The sequence below is a fragment of the Hylaeus volcanicus genome, chromosome 3 (assembly GCF_026283585.1).
Source record: "Hylaeus volcanicus isolate JK05 chromosome 3, UHH_iyHylVolc1.0_haploid, whole genome shotgun sequence".
NCBI classification, from domain to species: Eukaryota; Metazoa; Arthropoda; class Insecta; order Hymenoptera; family Colletidae; genus Hylaeus; species Hylaeus volcanicus.
Window position 1 is genome coordinate 6,184,899 of NC_071978.1, and position 22,164 is coordinate 6,207,062.

Below are 22,164 nucleotides of genomic sequence, written 5' to 3' on the forward strand. Positions count from 1 at the left end.
ACAATCCAAATGAAATAGTATTCTGGCTGGTTCGAAAAAATCACTGGATACGCTCGCAGGGAAAAGTTTAACATACAGTTTCGTCCATTGTCGATGCTCATAACGACATTTTTCGCAACGACTGGACCAATCGGCCAGCCGGCTGGCGAAGCACAATTTCGCGTATTTGCCGATTCCTCCGGGCGAAAACGGAACACACGTATCCCCCGTGTTTAATCATCTGCTCCGTTGTCTCCCTCTCTTCGACGCCGGCTGGCGTCCATCGAGTTACTGGCTTAATCGTTACAACTCACGAGGGATCGAAAAAAGTAGATTAGGCTACTTTCGACAGTCAGATTGCGCGACCATGCTGCGAGGGCGACGTTCGCGCACGGTTCGTGAAACAATGTGCACCCTTCGAACACTTAATTTCGAGGGGAGATATTCGAAACGGTGGCCCTTGAAAAAAATTTCACTGAAACAGAAGTTGATTAACGCCCACGAGGGAGAACTGTTGGTCACAGTGTCTAATGAAACTTTCACTAATTGCGAAATGTTCATTGATTCGAGACGGGAACCATGTCGTACTTCCTTGTTGCTGCCGTTCGACTTGAAAACATTGACTGAAGGTTCTGGAAATTTCTGCATGGTTAAAATTTTGTTTTTCTCCGCGTGGAATTTATGATATGTAATTTAAGGTTTGCCGAAGTACTTATTTTTGCTAATATCAAAATTTGTGGATACTATCAAGATTTATTTTCTTAATATTTTAATATTTCACTTTTTAAAAATGTCGTATACATGAGTAAAACTAGTGAATTTGTTATAATGATGGTTTCACCCTTCAAGTTAAAAAGTAACAGCAGCTCACACACTGTACTATACTCAATATAGCAGTTGGATCAATGAAAGTTTCATCATAATCGTTGTCTGACAATTCACAGTACTCCCTTGTGAGAATTAATTAGTAGACGAGGAATTCTAGAACGAGACGCGGAGGAATTTTATGGAAGGAATGTTCGAATAATTTTAATAACTTTTACAGTGGTTTATGCAATTTCATGTAGAATTTCATTTTCCTCGCGTCTCGTATAATTGAATAATTGAACTTTTGCTTTGAATTCCATTTTATTTGCGACAAAATGTGTGCATTATTAATAATAATAATAATAATAATTTTTGTGTCCAGGTACAAGCGCAAATCAGTTGGGTATTCGCATGTTACGAAATTCATTGATTCACCTGTCTATTTTCTCACGAAAATGATCTACGTCCATTAACTTTAACTATACAATATTACACCGATAAAACACATACCTGCTGAAATCATAATCCCACCTACCGTATTACACCGTCCACGGGATCAGCAATGTCCTCCTTCTTTCGTGATGGGAAAGCAAGATGGTATCGTATTTCGTTCAATAATTTTGTTGATATCACAAATCAACGTCTATCCAGAACATAGTTAAAATTACGTTAGAAAACTAGTACACTAAACTCGACTCACTCAAAATGATCGATTACATAAGTCCTATATATAGAACTAGGCATGTGTTCAACAAATGAAAAATAAAATTAGCGTAAGTAAAAAAGAATTTATATATAAATAATTAGACTCGAGATTATTATTAGTATTTTCAAAAAGAATGCAGGATCATCGTAATTTCTCACAAAAATATTACCTACAGAATTCTCTCGTAACTTTCAGTACAACAAAACGAAATATCCCATTTCATGTTTTTTTTGTTTACAAGCGTTCGCGATAGTTACATTGTGTGCACTAACCGTGTGAAACAATGTGGAAAAATATATACCGTCATTAGTTTCGAAACAAATCGTAGCTATCGCGAGCTATATCTCCCCGATATGTTCAGCAAAATAGCAAACGCCACATTTCATCCGCTTCGCTGTGTACCTCTTCAAACGGCTCCATAAATCGCGCCTGAAAGAGTGTCGGGGTAGCATTCGAATAAATAATCGTACACGAGGGATGCACAAAAAACGTTAATATAATAACAATAATATATATATATAACGTATATGCATGTATACATGGTTCTTCTTACAACAATTTCATCATTTCGTTTTCCCTAGACTACCCATAAAGAGCCACCGAAAGCGGCAGTCGAAATCCGTCACGTTCCATCGATCCGAAAATTCGACCACGTAAGAATTCCCATCGCGAAACGAGCTGGCTTCGTTACTATCCTTTCTACTTCCGGTACGCTCACCGATATAATATGTATATTTATAGTATATTAACATCTTCGTTTCTGGACTCGCTCGTATGCGCACATCGCTTATCTAATGCACTTACAAAAGAAATTGCCCTAAACCCTTTACTTTTTTTTAACTATTTTCATATTTCCTTCTGAAGGTATGTAATTTACACCGGGGATCGCCAAAATGAGCACTGGAATCGTGCATACCGAGGAGGAAATTTTGCACCGAGTGCATTCCATGCGATCCGTGCACCCACGTATTTCCATTAATTCATGTGCTCCGAATGTTTTCGTTATTTATATTTTCAAGAAAGTACAATTTCCAATAATATTAAGAATAATACCTTGTAAATACTTTTACAAGCAACACATTTTGCTTGTAATCAATTCACATTGATTGCAGTACAATTATAAAACAATGGTAACTAAAAAATTTAAATTGAATAATTGAATGAACTTTTGTTTTCACAAATCAATTGGATATTCGTATGTTATGAGATTCATTAAAATTCACATCGATTACAAGCAAAATTTCTTGAATTACCATTGACCCACTAAATTTTCGCATAATTTTAAAAAAGGAGGTGAGTATCAAAACATCAGTGTCACTTACCACACATACACAAGACGTGGTAGTCAATGCGTTAATAAATGATAAATGACGAACGCCTACCTATATTAACAAACGTTTGAGAAGAAATACGTCTTTTTTTCCTGAAAACGTTCATTTTCTCCACGAAGTGCGTTCCAAGCTCATTTGGTGGTCCCTGTCCTATCTGCACGCCTCTGTGTTGTCGTGTCAGTGTGTAGTAATACATGTCAAAGTGGAAGAACGGTAATACGTGTGTCCGAGGAAGTATGATTTATTATTTACAATTACGCGACCGTCTGGAATTCAGACGCCTAGGAATGACCGTGAGACTAATTGTCGCTCGAATGTCCCATTGCTGGAGCGCCAATATACCTAACTGCTTACTGGGTTGATCGATGTTTTACGACTATCGTACTTCGTTGATGGAAGCCTTTCGATGCCTCGGAAGAGTCGCGGGGATCGAGGTGCGCTGGAATGCCTGGCAGTAATCGCTAAAAACGTTCGCAGTAAAAATTCATCATCGAAAGGGAACGATATCTTCGGGTCCCTATTATTCGTGAAGATGACATTCTTTGTTTACATATGTCTGGCAGTTTTCTGTTTTAATAACATCCACGCAATTGATCCGGATGCCATAGCGAGAAAGTGTATTAGATTGGTAAGAAAGTGACGAGAGCTTTTCGAGAAAGCAAAAAGCAACTTCTAGGCTGATCTCTATAAAATTTTAATGGTAGAAATGTCAAAGCAGTGGATATAATTTTTATATTACAAAACATTACAATTTTCTTATCAATCTAAAAACGATGGTTCGAGGACCAACAATCTTCAAAGTACAAAATGACGCAGATTTTCTTTGCGGTACAAAATTGTCTTAGAGATCTAACGAATAAAATTCTCGAAATTTTAATCTCGTTTGACAAATGGCGTGGCTGAAGAGACGGGGAAAATTTATATCTTTACGTGAGCATCAAATAACCAAAAGTTGCAATATGTTATTTTTATTCGTCAGTCATTATAAGAATAAAATTTTCCCCATTTCTGAAGGACGATGTAAACGCACATTGAGCTGCGACGGCAGTGTGAATTTTTTCTGTGAAAATCAAGTCCTATTGACGACGATCTATCCTCAAAAGTGTATAAAATCGTATTGAATTTCTTTAAAGATGCAAGCATGCATAACTAAAGATATTCTTGACCAAAACAAAATAATAAACAACAGCCTCGAAGACTGGAAACTGTAAATTGAAATTTTTTCTTGAGATTCCCAGTTGAAGAACCTGGGAGTATGGAAACTTTCCTTGTTACTAAAGAACTTTGTCTTTCTAACAATTTATATTTTATGATCTTCATCGTTTTCTCGGCAGGTTGTTCACCGCAAATACTCGAACGCTCGCTCTCGAATATAACGAAATCAAAAACGCATAATGCGGACAGGTATGAAGAATGCCTCTGGCAAGGGAACCGCTGTTCACTTTAGATTTCAATTAACTTTTATAGGATGGTCAATTGCAGCAATATGTTGCTACGTGTAAAAAATTGTAGACGTAACAAATAAACTTTAAATAATATAATTGCATATTTAGTACTGTCCGTCAGGTTGAGACGAAGCTCATTCCCACAACTTCTTTGAACTATTTAAAAACGTTGAGTCTTTCCCTTGAAAAGGATTCACACGATGTGTATCATCTTATGATTACATAATTCTAGGAAATAAAATTGAATTCAATCCAGGGACATTCTCTTCAGCTCTCCGCTAAAGAAACACACTATGACGGGCGCATGTCGTTTCACGACAAAGTGCGTCACCAACGGAACGGAAGTGAGGAAGTAGGAACAGGAAACGAAGCACGTCGTCGAGTTAACAAAACTCACGAACTGGAAAGCAACGTTTTCCGCGTGGAAACAACGCACGATCCACATCAGGGAAGGAAAACCCCAGGACTGCTTTGTCCCTCTTTCTTTGAGGTTTATTTTCACGTCCAAGGCCTTTCATGGCCCTCCCAAGCGTTTATCCTAACGTTTTCGACTTTAGTATTTCACCTAAACGTGGAATATGTTGGTCGGCTGTCCACAATGCTTTTCCTATTTCGATGCATTATTATCACAGTGATATTTCTATTTGATTTTATATTTATATAAATTACACTTGATTTTGTTAAGTTTCGATTGAAAAAAAAAACAAACCAATTCATGTGCCAATCCAGTAACTCAACAAACTAACAACAAAATATTAAGGTCAAAAAGTTAAATTGAAAGAACCACGAAGGACTTGGGATATTTTTATTATGGAAACCCGAGCGATACGTATCCGGAAATAATTAATTTTATTCACGGACGAACAGGTCTAAGAATCGACGACAGTCGTGGAAAAGGTGTCGCGACGCGGAAGCACGGGGTGCCAGAGAACATCCCGTCGACGAAAGGGGAAAAAATGAGAAGTGAAATTTTATGAGCCCTAACTCGTGAGCGGGAGCGTAAAGCAGCTTTACGACGTCTCGAATGAAAGTTTCATTTCGTGATGGCGCGACACGAAGTCGTCGAAGGAGAGGAAACGGCTCATGGATTAACTTAGCCGGAAATAAACTGTCGTTCGAGGCGCGAGTGTATCGAAAGTTCGATAAAAATAACGGATTGTATGCGGATCGTGCGACGTTGGAAGAAATAAAATCACAAGAGCAAGTAACCGATTGAATCTGAAATGCTCGAACACTTCGAGCAGATCTAGGGGATGGAGCCGAAGCTTCGAGCTCAAAGAGAAAGAAATTAAAGTGTTATCGATGACTACGAGGACGAGGAATTTGTAGGAATCAGAATTTGCTCTTGGGGTGTCCCAGATAATATTACACCCTTCACTCTTTCTAATAGTTCAATATTCTTTAATTAATTGTCCACATTTTCAGGACACACAAAATAGCAATATTTTCTTGGACACTCTAATAAATACAGGGACAACTAAATCGAAGCAATTATCTAAGAGACCTGAAATAAGGAATTTCTGAGAGCGTCACTGCGGCAATTACGGTGCGCAAGAAGATATTCCTGAGGGAAGGAAGAGGAGAACTATTCTAGAAAATAACTTACACTCCCCTACTATAACAGTATTGGTTTTACAGCCACTTTAAGGGTTAAGAAATCGTCTCTAATAAGAGTAATACTACCAAAAGAATGAAATTTTCAAACGAAATTCAACAGAAAACTAAAACGTAGAATGTTCGCACCCCTCGTCTAAGCGGAATGAAATAATTCTCAATATAAAAAGAAACAAAAACACTCGCGTGGGAGATCAATAATCGTCTCCTAAAGTAGAATACCATCGGAAAGAAAATGGAGAAGATATGATTTGCCAATGCCTTACCTGGACGAAGCAGACATGTTTATGGTCCTTCGTTTCGAGGACTATTCTTCAATCCTCTATGACGGCTAAAAAACGTGTCAAAAATCGCAAGTGAACGTGAAACCTCACGCGTAGTCACCGATTGCGAAATGGTCCCTAAAAATTCCACTTATCTTTCATTGCTACATCGACGGATCGTGAGACAGTCTCGATTCGAAGCTAAGGTTTCCTCGATAATGCGCCGCGGGGACGTAGAATTCTCAGAATGAAGCAGACTTCGCTCGCGCCGTGTAGACGACTCTTTGTCTACACTCTTTGGACAGAGTAGTCATAGAGGATTAAAGTCAGACGTGTTCGCTGGACGGACATCCACGCCGTGTGAAGAAGATCCCTGAAGCACTCGCTTCGGAAGCTTTTGCATGAAAGGAACTGTTGTCTCTCGAACGGAGAGACACCCTCTTTGTCGGTACATCTAACATCACACGAGGAAAGTAATCTAGATGAAGAGCTTATCTCATGACAACGCCGGCGCCGAGCGATCGTTCGTCTTCGTTTTGCGCAGCTTTACTGTTGCGAATATGTTTGCCCTAGAAGAACGGAACGGTGACGGGAATTTAATGCAATGAACCAAACTGAAATTTCTTGTTATTTCTCTACTGCTATGTTTTATAATGTTCATCGCGTTAAAATGTAATAATTCAAGAGGTTAATCAGGAAAGAATTTTGTTTATTCGCTAAAAAGGACAATAATTGATAACATTATTCGAGGGACAGAGAAAAAATTGTGTGGGACTTATTCAACCCCTTGAATCATTACAAATGACTTCTCAAAAACTTAATCTTTGTAACGATTTTATATTAGGGCTGAGATTTCTTGTCGAATATTTTCTGTTCATACATTGGAATATTTTATAAAATCGATCAAATATCCAGAATCTAGATATTTGATTTAATAAATAATTCAAACTGTGTATGAACAATAACGAATAATATTATTCACTAATTCAATAAGTGAATAATAATATTCAAATAATAATTTTCATGTACTTAAATACTCAAACACTTACATCCATAGAATAATCGAACAGAAAACAATTCGAAGAATTTCAACCTAACTTCAAACCGCCACTTCGTTTCCAAACGTAGAGTATAAAAAATACTGCCCCTATTATTTCGCGCGGCTCTACATTACGGTCGCAAAACGAAACCGGTTAAGTGTGCGCGAGACCTACGAACCTGCTATCGCGAACTTGCGCCATACATCGCGAAAAACACAAACAACTATGTATAACAGTCGTTCAAACATTGGCAGAAGTAAACGCAAATAAAACGGTAAATTCGTACGTATACTGGTCGGAAACGAAATGCTCGTTAGCGTTCAAATTTTACCAAATGGCCGCGAGAAAATATAATAAAACGAGACACGCGGGCATCGCGAATGAATTCCTCGGGAGAGGGAAAGAGAACAAAACAAATAAATAAATGTGAAAGTATTTAACGAAGTTTATAACGAGAAAAACTCGAACACCGCTTAAAAACGGTAACACGATAACGGCCATTTACTTGCGGGCGAATAAGCGTTGCCAAATATTAAACGCGACTCGATAAACAAGGTTTTAGCGTATCGCTATGGAACACCGTGGGAACGGAATTAAACTTTTCATGACATCTACGTACAATATATTCAAATGAACCAGCCATGCCAACAAACAACACCGGAAACCAATTTACACGATTAGCGAGTGAATGTTTGCGCATTATATTTCGCGTTTAGATCGTTCACACAGAAACAGGTTTACACTGTCGTTCTTGTTTGACGTGGCAAAGTATTTTCCCCACTCGTTAGGTATTGGTGTGCGGCACTCGTAGCTAATGACACGTTAATTTGAATCATCGATGCGTGTATACCTGCTTCTGACGCATTTCTTCGCGCCGTTTGATTCGGGAATTATTGGAGCGTAAATGAGAAAGAACATTTCTCGCTACTTTATTCTCTATGAAGTTCATATAAATCATTAATAAAAACTGTTAAATATTTGTTAAACTGTAGTTAAACGTGCGAAGATTCGTAGATTTTGAAGAATTTTTTAGATGTACCGAACATCTAGGGTTATATTAAGGAAGTAATTCCGAATGAAATTATAAAAATTGGTGGTAGTCTCTGCAAGCTGAATTTGTATTAAAATTTGTTGGACAAATATCTCAAAATGATAGACATGTGCATGCACAGATCTAGTAATATTTTATGTTCATGAAAAATTATAAAAACATCTACCAAAGAGGTAATTCATGTAGATATCAAATTAAATGTGCTAGGGGGAAGTAATACAAGAATATGCGTCAGAAACAAATTTTAAAATGCAAGTTGAAAGCATATCTGTGTTTACGGCGCGAGGCGGATGATCAATATAAATGCAAGAATTTCATTTAAACGTTGAACATGAATACAAAATTCTCGAATAAAGGCAGAAAAAAGTTCGGTTTCACGTGCATATGAAATATTTGTATTTATGAATGAAAAGACGGAAAATGAAAGAACATATTTACGCTTTTGTGTAATCACAATCTGCTACATGTTCCGTTACAAATTTAATTATGTTTTCTTCTGCGTGCAAACATAAAAATTAGCTTCGCTTAAAAATTCTTTCTGTTTATTTTATTACACTACCATAAGAGTATTGTCGATACAGCCACCCAAGCCAACGTCATCATAAAAGCAATTTATTAGCAATTTCATTTCATTTTATACCTGATGTTCTTCAAAACTCATTATTCAAATAAAAATAGTGCTTGCAGAGGCTACAACGAATTTTCACAAGCAAATGTCATCAATGGAGTCAACTGCCTTTTCATTCTTAGATCTTCTCTAACAGTTCTCCTCTCTAATTTAACATATAAGAAAACATTGAACACTTTGTTCAACACACTCGTGCAAAATGGTTGCCAGGGTGATATGCCAGCAAAAAACAAACATTTATAAAACGACTACGACATAATACGTGCCAGTATACAGAAGCAATCCAGGTATCAACGAATTACAACAGTATCCTGCAACGACGGTTCCAACAAGAGTTATGATTGAATCACCATCCATAACGTTGTTTTCACCGTCGCCATACAAGCCACACGTCGACGTGGTCTCATTCTGATTCGCTCCATGCGCTCGCTTAACGTCAACGCGTCGATGTGGTTTCTAAACGAGCGTCGACGAAAGCGCAAAACGTGGCAAACGGTGACTAAACTTACAAGTAAGACAAGAGAGGACGCTCTAAAAAAAAAAAAAAGATCAAGCAATGGGAAGCATTACATGAGAGACTCGTGGTCATTCGAGGTGCGAAATGATTAGGTACGCATGATGACGATCGAATTGGAATGTAACTCAACGATAAAAACAAAATCTCAAGGACGAAATCATAAAACGGTTTCGCGTTTCAATTGTCACGTTAGCTTCGGATTCATCGAGCCCAGAGGCAAGCGTCTCCCCGAGTTCGATAAATTCATCGAATTAATTATAATTATGATTATAATTATAATTCACCGGGAGACCGAGGAGGCCTCGACCTGGCCTCCGATACTCGAACGAACAAAACAGAGAATACATGATAATTTCTTTAAAGATTTACTGCTGCTTCTTCTTCTTCTTTTTATTCACCGAGGCGTCCACTCCCCAGAGATCGTACCAAGGTCCACACATGTTCTTATCCCTCTCCCTATCGGAGTCCCTTCGGAGCTTGGTCCTTGGTAGAAGAGTCTTCTCGGAGACAGTTTGATCCTTGACGACGATGCAGCTGTACGTAGACTCTTCGTCGGACGCCTCGGTCTCGCTGAAGTTCTGAGTCAAACCGTCCTCATCGTCCGTGTACTTTTTTCTCCTCTCGTTTCTTTTAGCTTCGTTATTCTCCTTCAACTCTGCGACAATCATGTTCCGCTTGGCCTCCATGCTACGCTTCCGCTCCTTCTCGATGATGGCTTTCCGCGAGACGTTCCCCATGAAATAGGACCTCTCCTCTTGATGCATCCGATACTCGGACCTCTCAACAGCCTTGGGTCTTTCGGCGGGAGTTGGAAAGTCTTCGAAGTAGTCAGATTTCTCTGGCACGTGGATCCTCTCTGCAGGCTTGGGTTCGTCTTGCCTGGTCTCGTTTGTGATGGTGGTATCACTGTTCCTGGTCTCGATACTCTGACGAGAAGTGGGACTGCCCTCAGGACTCTGCTTCTTCGTCTCCGTAGAATTACCATTGCCTTCCTTCACCTCTTTCTTAATCATCTTCGGGATATCAACAAGAGACCTGTGCTGCCAGAGCGCCATGCCCTCCAGGACATCGGAATCCCTCCTGAACCTCCAGAACGACTTCGTCCTCTTCACTAACTTCGGACTCTTCGAGTCTACATCGAAGGCCCTACCTGTTTGTATCAGATGGCCAACAGCAGTCGTCTGCCTAGGCAGCAAAGGTTTCGTGTTCTCGTCTTTCAGGGTGTTGTTATTCGTGTCGTTCTTCTCGAGACTCTGAGGCCCGTTCCTGAACTTCTGAAGACTGTTCTGCGCGATCACGTTTTGATAACCGTGCCTCTCTATCACCTTGGTCCTCTCCAGTTTCGTTTCAAAGTTGGACTCGTAGCCTCGCTCCTTGTCCACGGACACCTCGCGAACGAACCTTGTCTCCCCGTAAATAGCTTCCTCTTTATCGGAGTACCTGCGTTCCCTGTAAGCATGCCTTGGTTCCGTAGGTCTCTCTGGCGCTTCCTCGGAGGGTGGCCTAGGTCTCTCGAAGCGTCGACTCGACGCTCGCTCGATGTTCCTATTTCTGTCGGGATTCTTTTCGAAAGTCCTCTCTCTTTCGTAAGTAGAAGTCTTTTGCGACGATGGGGGCGACTTCTCGAAGTAACGATCCCTCTCACGCTCGAATCTCTGCGGTCCACGACCTCTCTCGTCGTTGTACCTCTCGTAGGGAGGCGGCGGTTGTTTCTCCTCCCTGCGCTCGAGACTCCTGTAGTCGTTCCTCCGCTCGATGAATTTCGGCGGGCTGTGCTCCCTGGCGTACTTCTGGGCGGTTTGCTCCAGTTTCTGCGCGATGTGCTCCACTTTCCTGCCAGTTTCCGGGATGGTGATGGTGCTCTCGTCGTCTGTGCCCGAGGACGAGGCGGAAGAAGTCTTCTCGTTCTCGTATTTCGGCTCCTCCTGTTCCACAGGGTGATAGTTACGTCTAGAATTCCTCTCTTGGCCGTCTGGTCTATCCCCGTAATACTTTTTCCCATCGTACTTCTGGTAATCCATCCTGGTGCTATAACTGTCCTCCTCCTCCTCTTCTTCCAGCTCTATCTCGTCCTCCTCAGTCTCCACGGGCTCCTTGGATCTTTTCGTCTCGCGGCGATCCTGCTCCTGCTCGTTGTTCCTTCTGGAATTGGTCCTCGACTGATCCTCGTTGGTCATCTTGTTCTTGCGATTGGCACTGTTACGGTTACGATTATCGTACTCGTTCTTCTGGGTCTTCTCCTGCGACTTCTTCACGGACTTCCGCGTCTGTCCGTTCTCCATTGTCCCACGATCCGAGTAGTCCCTCTCGTTCTTGCGATCCTGACTGTCGTAGTGGCGATTCGTGTTGTACCCTCCGTTCTCGTTGCTCTGATTGACGTTCGACTCAGCCCACAGGTCCATCGCGGTTCTGTAGAGGTGCCAGCTTTTCTCGTCCCTGGGTATCGTCTTCCAGGAGTCGTTCTCCCAGTCCTTGGATTTCTCGTCCTTCTGCTGTTGCTTCGCGGCCTCGGCGATTCTATCGGCGCGCGGCTTTCTTCGGCGTTGTCTGTGTTTTTCGTTTCGGGCTCGGGATGAGTAAATAAGAGCAAGAGAGAAGAGCGAGTAGAAGAAGATAGAAGAGAGCAGTAGTGAGTGCAGAGCACAGGAGAGAAATGAACCAAGAGCCAAGTACTTGGGGCGAGGGATTAGTTATGCGGCTGTCGAGCTATGTGGTTCGCGGATCTTTTGCGAAATGGTGGGGATGGGGGATATATGGCTGCTGGCATCGCAGGAACCCGGAGAGGTGAATGAGCCACCACCACGCCGTATTTTATTTCCATCGACCGCGATAACGCATGCGGAATCTACAAATCAGGAGAGAAAACAACATCGTGACTCCGGGTACAAGCCTACCGGTCGGGTATCGCGTCGTTATGGAGGAGGGAAGAAATAAAATGATGGTAGAAGATGTTACTGGTAGAAATCTAATGTCATTTTTGGTGACTGTCGTTTGGAAGCACCAGGGGAACCCCTAAGTTCGTGTGTCGTATCGTGCCTTTGAACTCGGAGAACTTTGTGATTAGAATCTGTGTGAATAGTACGAGGGTCATTTAAATATAAACCGGAATTTTTTTGTGCACAACTTTATTGGTTCGAAAAAGCCTTCCCTTCTTCTTCAAATCGATTCACAAGTTTAATACATTATTGACCGGACACGAGTAAACTCGTGTTTGGACTTCCATTATCTATTTCAATTTACGAAACCCAGAGCGATATACAAAGAATATTTAGGTTTACATCACATTCAATTCCGGCAATCTATTTGTATTTGTATCTTTTCTCAATAAAGTTGTGTAAACAAAAATCCGGTTTATATTTGGATGACTCTCGTATTATTTTGACGAAAAAACATTATATGTAGCGTCTTGGATGTTTTCGTTGCTTCTGATCGTGAGAAAAAATGCGAGAAGTGATTTGGTTGGAAGAGTTAAATATTCAAATACTCTGAGGGTATGAATAAATTTTATTTAATGAGTTGCAATGATTGATGGGATCAAATTCAATATCTACTCAAAAAATCAAGTCAAATCTAATTAAATAGAAACCTGTATAGTTATAAGTAATCCGAGTCCAAAGAATCGATTCGCTACTACAGTCAAGTATCCTCGAGTCGACTAATTCCTCAGCAAAACCCATGCAAATGATGTACTATTTCAAAATTCCGTGCAAATGAGACATTAAGACACGAACGGCCCGATAAGAGGGATCGTTAGATTCGAACGATACAATTTCTACGTAATTTTATATAGGTCCGAGAACCAGGGTAGCGAATCAACCGAGAGCGGGAATAAAATACAAAGCTCCGAGGTCACGATTCAGTCAGGCACAAGCGTTTCTACAGATTCGACAACGGTCATCGAACTACCTCCATCGAGATTCGATTAGAGAGTTACCAAAGTACCTTCGATGAAATTTTCGTGACGATCGCTTACCTCTTTGCCTCGTCGTCGCTGTAGTCGATGTCGGGTTGCGCCGGTGGCTCGTTTGAGAAACCACTGTCGTTGCTGCTGTGAAGGGACGTCACCACCTGAGGTGGCGGGACTGGCGGTGCGGGTGGTTGTATCCTGCGGCCACCGGCCAAAACGGTGGGCAACGTGCCCGATGGACGGATCTAAGGACGATTAGACATCGCTTTATCGTTTTTCATGAATTTTTTGCAATCGAAGAAATATTTTTAAGAATGAGATGAAGCCATTTTCGCTAAAGTTATGAAATTATAAAAAAGACTATTGTCTTTTATGAATAAAGTTTTTTTTATTTGACTGTAATCCATTAAAAATTCAATAAACCTCTCCAACAGAAATAATATACAAACGTGAGAATGTGCAGCGTGAAATTCTAATTAGCTGAACAACTTTGGGTCAAGGGATGCGAGGTCATACACACCGATTTCGACTGGCGTGCAGTAGGTGTTGCCAGATTGTGAGAACTGTTACTGTTCGGTACATTAGTAGGGGTACCGCTGTTGTTGTTGACGGTGTTGTTTCCTACTCCGTGGAAACCACTCGACATTTCATCCATGTTGCTCGGTGCCACTGGTGGCCGAGAGGGTGGAGGCTTGCAGGGTGGACCTGCCTGCGGCTCCGTTGCCCGTCCATTATTTGTTCCGTGACTCGGCGATCTTTGCGCATACAATCGGATAATTAACTTCGGCAACGACACTTAGAGTAAGGAGTGATGTCAATCGGTGACGACATTAAAGAGAACAATTTATTTGTCAAGAATATTTTCACGTGGTGATTAAAAATATTTTCTATTTCAAGTAAGGGATAGTAGTTTGTATCATATCACATCCAGAATGAAATATTTGATACTATAGTTAAATTCTCAAGTGAAATATTGAAATCCTTTGCAATAAATCTTACACGTTTTTTATTTACACGTAGGAGTCTACCTAATACATATTTAAAAATAAATAAATAAATAAATATATATATATATATATATATATACTGTCAGAATGAGTTAGATAATTCTCAAATGATAATAAATGCAAGTGTATCACCTCTCCGCTACGTAAACTGATAAAAGCAATCCTCTGTTTCCTCTGATATAACGATTCAGCCTATAATGGCAGCAATAAATAATTTTTTCCGCGTCGCTCTAATTGCCAGATCCACTTTAATTTTCGATTGCTCGAACATGCACCCCACTTAGCGAATAAATCGTCGGTTAATTCGAGCGTTAAAAACATTAAATTCTCCTCGGGAGGGAATCGCGAAAATCACCTGAAACGTTCCGGTTGAGCTATAATCTCTTATCGGAGGACCGTTTAAATGATTAAGAACCAGATTAACATTTTTATGCCGCCGTAATTCCGTGAACAGCGAGTCGACACGGTAAATCACCTTTAAGAGCCTTTTGATATAAAATTTCTACCGGCCGTTGCCGTAAATCGGCCATTGGAATAATAGGATTTAGGAGAGCAGATTCAACAATAACACCAAGACGAGCACGTTTAATGGGAATAGTTGCATCGACGTTGGCCATTGCCCGTTATCGTTCTAGATTAGCGAAATTGCATTCGATCCCGTGCAATTGTTAGCAACGAACGCCCGTAACAAGATCCGCGCTGATATCGTTCGGTCCCGTGGAGAGAGCAGACTTTCCAGACTCTGTTAACTTACCCAAGAGTATCGTCGGGAATAATTTCTGTGTACGCCAGCGGGAACCAACCGGAGCTCTGCGTGCGGAGATTCTCCCCAAACTGCCAGCCCTTTTGGCGATCTCCTAATAAAGCAGTTCCCGTGAAACAGAAATAACGTTTATGGCGCTCGTTCGCTGATAGAACCGTATACCGCGACTAACAAGGAGTCTAGATTTTCGGGGAAATATTATATAGAGCAAAGTACTATCGCGGAAATGATTTATCTTTTGTATTGTCTAGGGGTGATTTATGACTGGCATTATTCCTTGCCAAAGGGGCCATTTCTGATATTTGGATGAAGTCACAGTCGCAATTTAACCCTCTGTTGGTTGGATTTTATTCGAATCGATGGAGGGTAATTTTGCAGGCTCGAAGATGTTGTTTATTTTTATGTCGGAAATGAATTTTTTTTCTTATACAAAAGGTATTAAAGGATTATTATAAAAGGATCAATGGTATTCCTGTGTAAATAGTATCGGGTACATTTTGAATAAAATTTGAAATTTACAAAAAATATCGTGATATTGTTATTTAAATTAGTTTTTGCTGGAGCAATATTGCAGAACTACTTTTTGAAAAGTTGTAGGAACGTGTACGTGGGAATATTAAACTTCAAATTTGAGGGGAATTTCGCACGTCAGAGTTATTTGGAAAGCTTAACTATGTAGTAACGTGGTACCTGTAGTAAGTTTATATCTTTCATAACCATAATATATGTATAATAACAGTATCACGATGACGTTCTGCGATCATAAATGAATCGTTATGTTTCTCAGATATACATCAATTTTAATCAATATCTTTCATACATTTAAGTTAAAATATTTAATTATAACACGAACTTTGCTGAGATTCATTTATTAGATTTCTAATGGGTTACCTTATGCAGCAGAGGGTTAATGAGAAGTATAAAAAGAATATGCTAGCATTTCTTTGAAAAGGACCGATGACAATGAGAACATAATACTTTTGCAGTAAACTAGAAGATCGAATATCCAAGTGAAACAGAAACCGCCCATTAAGGAGCCAGCCAGATATCATCATACGCTCTCAATAGATGCACCTCATATACTGCGACCCTTATTAAGCACGTCAATCGGATAGCATGGAACGAAGATTAGCAAAATCAAGAGAGGACTTCAGATGTCACTCCGTTACAATTAGTAAGTAGGGTGAAGTAAGTGATAGCATCTATTCAAGCTGGCACACAATAGCGTAGCGTTGATAATTTATTATTTATGGCGGCAGTTGCTATATTCTTACGTAATTCCTTATATTAAAACAATTAAAAAATGAATTCTTCAAGTTCTTTTATAAAAATACAGTAAAATATTACATGCTGCGTTAAAACAAATGTCAATTTGCATATGCAGAACAAATTTTTAGATAGAGTAAATTCATGTTAGTTATTCAAACATCGACACGCCTATTTCAAAGTTTATTTAAAGTAGATAAATCGATATATCGGTTATTCCAAAATAATATCGCAAGAAACAAACAACATGTTATTCCAAATAGTCGTTCCGTATTTTCCTTCCAAATATTCATCTATTCCATTCGGATATTTATTTTCATATTTTGAGCGAATCTGCCAGCAGATATCGCGCTACGCTCTCGTGTAACAGATTGTAATAACACAAGTACATGTTATTATTAGAATTGACGCAGACGAACTCCGAACCACGGTTGTTCGCAACGCTAATCGGCTACGAAAATGCCACATGTTTTGGTCAGACGAGTACGGTATGTTTCATGAGGAAACAGACGCAAGTCCGGACGTCCAGCACTCACCCATCAGCGCGATGAGATCGCCCTCCAGGAAACTCAGCTGATTTTCCCCGGAGCTCAAATAGGCAAAGAGAGCCCTCGCGAGGGATGCATCCCCCCAACCACCAGAACTCACCCCTGTACCACTGCCGCCCCCGCCTCCGCTGCCGCTGTTGCGTGATACTGGCGGCGCCATAGACCTCGGCCTTGGTGGGGTTTCCGGAACCTCTGCGAAAGCGAGCACAAATACGATTAATCGGGCTCATTTCCATCGTAACTTGCACGTGGCGCGTGGAATAACAAGACCGGTAACACTGGTTGCGATTTTAACGTACAGATTTTCGACGTGTCCAGTTTCAGGGATTTATGCTATTGAACAAATTTAGTCGAGGCCATTATGGACGCAGATTTTAGGAACTACGAGTTATAATGTTTAAAAATTATTTTAATTTTTGGTTAACAGGATGTTTCAACCATGACGTATGTGTTTTTTTAGGTGAAAGAGAATCTTACTAATTAGATAAAAAAATTCGTAGAGAAAGAAATGGAGTCGTGATAAAAATTCGAAATGATGAATCGATCGGTGTAATAGTCCTACTAACGATGAAAGACAAGAGAGATAAGCAGTAGAGTATAAACAAACTAAAGATAAACAAAATTGATACGTGTGTCATTTAATTCCTTTTCATGAATAAAAATGAAATAATAAAATGAATACATGAATAAATGAATTAAAATTATCTGTCTTTATGAACAAACACGATACATTTACAGGAGAAAGAGAATAAGAAAATCATCCTAAATGAAACTAAACATACCAAAGCATACTAAGCATACCAAAATAACGAGAATATTTCTCTGTCTCTTCAATAAATAAGAATTAAAAGTAACTGGAAAGGTAACACGATACTCGCTTGCGTCCATAAGACTTTCATAAAAAACCACGGTACAACGAAATGTACAGTTTGTTTCACGCAAATTGTTGCGTTTCCCCACCGTCGTTGATCCTAGTTCCCCGCAATGTCCATTTTCTCGGCCGCACTCGTTTTCCACGGGTCCGCTGCACCTGAGGCAGGTTCCGCAGCACTCGCGCGAGTATTTCTGTTCTACCGCACTCTGTTCCAGGCCAGAAGAATGGCTTTCAGCCAAAAACCTCGCCGTTTCAAACAGCGCGCTTACTTGAATATTTTTACGAAGTTTCTGGTTTTTTTCACTTCCATCCCTTGCTCGATCCATTTTGCCCTCGCATTATTACCAACAAATTTATACACTTGGCTTGCAAGAGCATCGCTTTGTGGAAACTTTTGCGCTCCCGAAAACTCGGAAAGTTTGTTTTTATTTGACGGGCTGTTCAGAAAAACGAACCGTTGCTGTTGGAAGCACAGTTATCGAATTTGTATCGTTGAAAAATTCATACTTTTACTTCTTGTTCTTTGTCGATTTTCCTAGAATATTGAATGTTTGGTAAAGTGTTATTTCGGTCATTTTATAGTTTAATTGTATTTTCTGTACATCTGTAATTTTCGTTTTCAGGAGTTGCTAACTCGTTCCACTGAAAAGCTACTCCTATATCTCTTTGTCTCTCTAGCCCTCTTTTGTGATAGCTCTCCGATAAGTGCTGTTCGCACAATGACTTTTCAGCCCTTTAATTCCAGGGGTGCGCATTAGTATTGCCATAGGAATCGATAAAGATTTCGGTAAATGCGATTCGTCTCTGCGAGGGTAATGGTAAAATTGGAAAATTCTCAACAAGCCCGGTACGGTCGATAAGTGGAATTCGATATTCGATACAGCGAGCTCTCTCGGTGCTCTTCAACTGTTTTGCGAGCACTTCTCCGCCAGGTCGTGTTGCATCCGTTTGTTACGTGTTCAACCCCGATGTCGACTCACTGGGAACGTACTCGACCACTCGGGTTGGCTACAATAAAAACGATCGCAGTCTCGTTTTACCGCTTCCTCTGTTACCGGTGGGAATCCACGATCGCTGGCGTGTCACTTCCAATGCAAAATCGAATCAAAGTTTTTGGTTTTTCGATGTCTGAAAGCGTAGAGGACGAATTGCAACCAGTGCACGTCTCTCAATAAATGGAATGGCGAAGAGAATAGCTGACGTTTGGCGAAAGTTTGCGAGGACGAGCATTGCTTATATTGGAGGATAGTACGACGATGGGAAAATCATTGCAGTGATGTGCATCGTATGCATGGTGGAATAGAAAAGGTTCAACAATAATTCATAAAACACCAATGAATACATGCAAATGAACCAAATTTAAGTATTTTTATTTTAATAATATAAATATAGTTCAAGAAAATTAAATACAATTCATGCGATCGAATTTTCAGTAAATGTAGAAATATAATCATAATATCTCGAAATATTGAAATCAATATTAGAAAATTGAAATAATGGTTAATCAATACTAACACTATTTCCTGAAGTTGAATATAATCTAGGATTTAATGAATTTGCCCCAGCGTTTAATTATTAGAGTTATTTCGAAAATTTAATAACGTTCCGAACAAAATTTACATGTACAAAAGTAGATTAGACTTTGAACGTTAATTAAAGCAAACGAAAAGTGCTTTCGACGATTAATTTCGTTGAAAATTTCACGGCGAATATTTTCTGTTTGATGGATTTGAATACTTAAATTAAATTTCATTCGCAATTCACCATATACAATAGCACGGCTGGCTGCACGCATTTATGTCGTCTATTTGCTGCGGAATATTCTCAATCGATTCGGGTTCATGAAGTTTCAGTAATATGGGTAAACATTCGATAAGTACGATGAAATCAAAAAGGGACAAATAGCAAATTTTGTAAAATTAATTATATAAAATCGCGAATGGACGACAAAAAACTTTCTGTCCCTGCCGAGTTCACTTTTTGTCTCGTGTATTTAGGTTTTATGGTAGCCCGTTGCGGCATTTCGGTGCGTAGTTCTGTTTCCATATTCATAGCTTCAATGCTGAAAACTGGCACATGAAATTCTATCCAGACCGTATTCGATTACAACTGAATTTATACCCTATTGGATTCTTCCAATAACGGAAAACAAAAAGGTAGGAACAATGTACAAACTTTCGTGGGAAAACGTCACATTGCAGTTTCAAATTTTTTTTTTAAACTGTTTTCAATGATCAATAGTTTACCTTTACACTTTACAAAATTGATTTCCACCACACTAAATAATATTCAATGTAATAATAATAGTAAATGGCTCGTCACGATTACATTTCATTATAACTCAAATAAAATTAAATCATGAATACACGAGTTGTTATTTTTGTAAATATTTCGTTCTAACTATTATCAGTAGAAACTATGATAGACTGAATTTTAATCACGAATATTCTTGGTAATTTTTATCAAAAGCTATAGAAAATTGACGAATCAACGGGAATGGGGAATAAGACCTGAAGAATTTTGATGAAAAATTCTGCAACGGACTTACCCGGGTCTAAAGATAACGTTGAAGCATGTAGGTTGGCCTCCGACCTTGCTCTAGACAGAGCAGTTGATAGGTGCGAAGAGGGACCTTGATAAGTGGTGCTCGACACGTTTCCGGATGGTGGTCCAGGTCGAAGCTCCAAGCAAGAGCTGTCCATGCTTCTGGTCTTCCTCAATTGTGAGCTCATCGTAAGCTCTGAGCCGCCATTTTCTTCGTCTTCTGGCCAAAATGAAACTTGCTAAACAAAATGATAAAATGGAAAGAAATTTAATATAGAAACACATTAAAATTTACTCTTACTCGATACTTTCCTCGTTTTCATTTTATCTTTTCTTTCTTTATTTTAATCTGTACCTCGTTTATCGATACAATAGTGACACATTTTTCACTATAATATAATAAATAAGTGTACCAATATATTTTTTCGTTCTATTTCTAATCAACTCAATGGGTTATTTATAATGAAATATTTATTTGAAAGCATCAAACCTATAATCTAATTTAGATAAATTTCTTCTATCGACATAATGGGTATGAATACTTATGAGATTGTCTGTATAATAATAATATTATTAATCTACATATTCTTGATTTTATCGCCAATCATTTAAGAGTGTAATCATCTGTGTGTTGAAATATCAACCCTGCATTTATCATCAAGAGTTATTGCTTCAACACCCTCGTGTGCATCCCTAAAGCGTTGACATATGTCTCCAGGAAGCACAATATAAATTTTGAAGAAAGCAAGGGTAGCAAAGAGATATTCGTGTCATCACTCACCCTAAGTCTTGAGGCGAACATATCTTCCACGGATTGGGGTAAGTATTCCCTGGTAGCAGCCACCTCGCGCCACTTATCAACCGAGGGATGAAGAGCAGCTAACGCGACCTCATGAAAACTCGCATAATGTTTCGCCAAGGAGCATTGTCGCTCGAGAACAAAGCCGTACCTCCTTCGTTCCTGTGTCATCGCCTGGAAAAGGGGGTTAAGGGGCTCGAAACCTAATCATGCACAGTCGTTAACCTAATTCCCTCTGGGCTACTTAATTCAGTTAAACTTATACGGAGATTGTCACCGTTTCATTTAAAGAGAACTAATAACAGAAGCGAATACTAAGGACTTGCTAGTTATTGGAATCTCATTTATTAAAACATTTCGGAATATATAATAGGCCAGTCGTTGTAGACATTGCAAAAAATACTGTAAACTTGCTTTTTTGATATGATGTAAGAGACCACCTAAATAGTATAAATCTAGTTTACAGTATTTTATAAAATGTTTAGCAAAAAAAATTGTCCAATATGACTGGCCTAATAACTAAGAGAATTATCTTCTAAATTATAGATTTCAATGATATATCATAGAATTATCTTTTATATCACGACATTCTCCACTCTGAAAAATCAGGAAGTCAGAAAAATCAGAATCTACTCACGTTCTTCAAGCTCTGCTCACAAAACGCGTCCAGCTTGGACTTCTCCTCCTCAAGAATCTGCATATTCTTCAGCTCTTTGTCCATGGCGAGTCCACTCTTGCTAGCACCCCTCGACTTTTTTCGCTGCTTCTTCATCGTTGCTGCTGCTTTACTGTACGTTTCGGATCTGGTCTTGTGCTGCTGAAGAAACTTCTTCTGCTCGCTCTGCGAAACGTATTACTGCATTATTCAGGGCTGCCGTTGGATAACTGATAACCCCGCCGCGGCGGGGGTTTCTGTGAACGCTTACCTGAACGACCTTGGTGTCTTTTTCCAGGTTCGTCTCGAGTGGGACCAGTAGGTCGACGTAGAACGCCTTCAACTGAAAGCAAGCAAACGGGCCGGGCTATAGCGGGGCTCAAGACGTTGGAAGATTTTAATGCACGGAAGCGAGGAGAA

The 22,164-nt window shown here is 39.7% G+C and overlaps 1 protein-coding gene across 1 annotated transcript in view; it reads right to left on the bottom strand.

Annotated features, from left to right (window-relative positions):
• Positions 1-1,970: 1,970 nt before the first annotated feature.
• Positions 1,971-22,164, bottom strand: part of LOC128873088 (zinc finger CCCH domain-containing protein 13) — a 186,186-nt gene continuing 165,992 nt past the window's right edge. The window contains exons 6-14 of the mRNA XM_054116363.1: positions 22,016-22,087; positions 21,727-21,930; positions 21,072-21,263; positions 20,295-20,529; positions 16,861-17,064; positions 15,050-15,152; positions 13,809-14,043; positions 13,355-13,533; positions 1,971-11,928 (exon numbers count right to left, since the gene is read on the bottom strand). Of these exons, the coding sequence (XP_053972338.1) occupies positions 9,747-11,928; positions 13,355-13,533; positions 13,809-14,043; positions 15,050-15,152; positions 16,861-17,064; positions 20,295-20,529; positions 21,072-21,263; positions 21,727-21,930; positions 22,016-22,087 (3,606 nt within the window). The 3' untranslated portion in view covers positions 1,971-9,746. The remainder of the gene's footprint in view (positions 11,929-13,354; positions 13,534-13,808; positions 14,044-15,049; positions 15,153-16,860; positions 17,065-20,294; positions 20,530-21,071; positions 21,264-21,726; positions 21,931-22,015; positions 22,088-22,164) is intronic.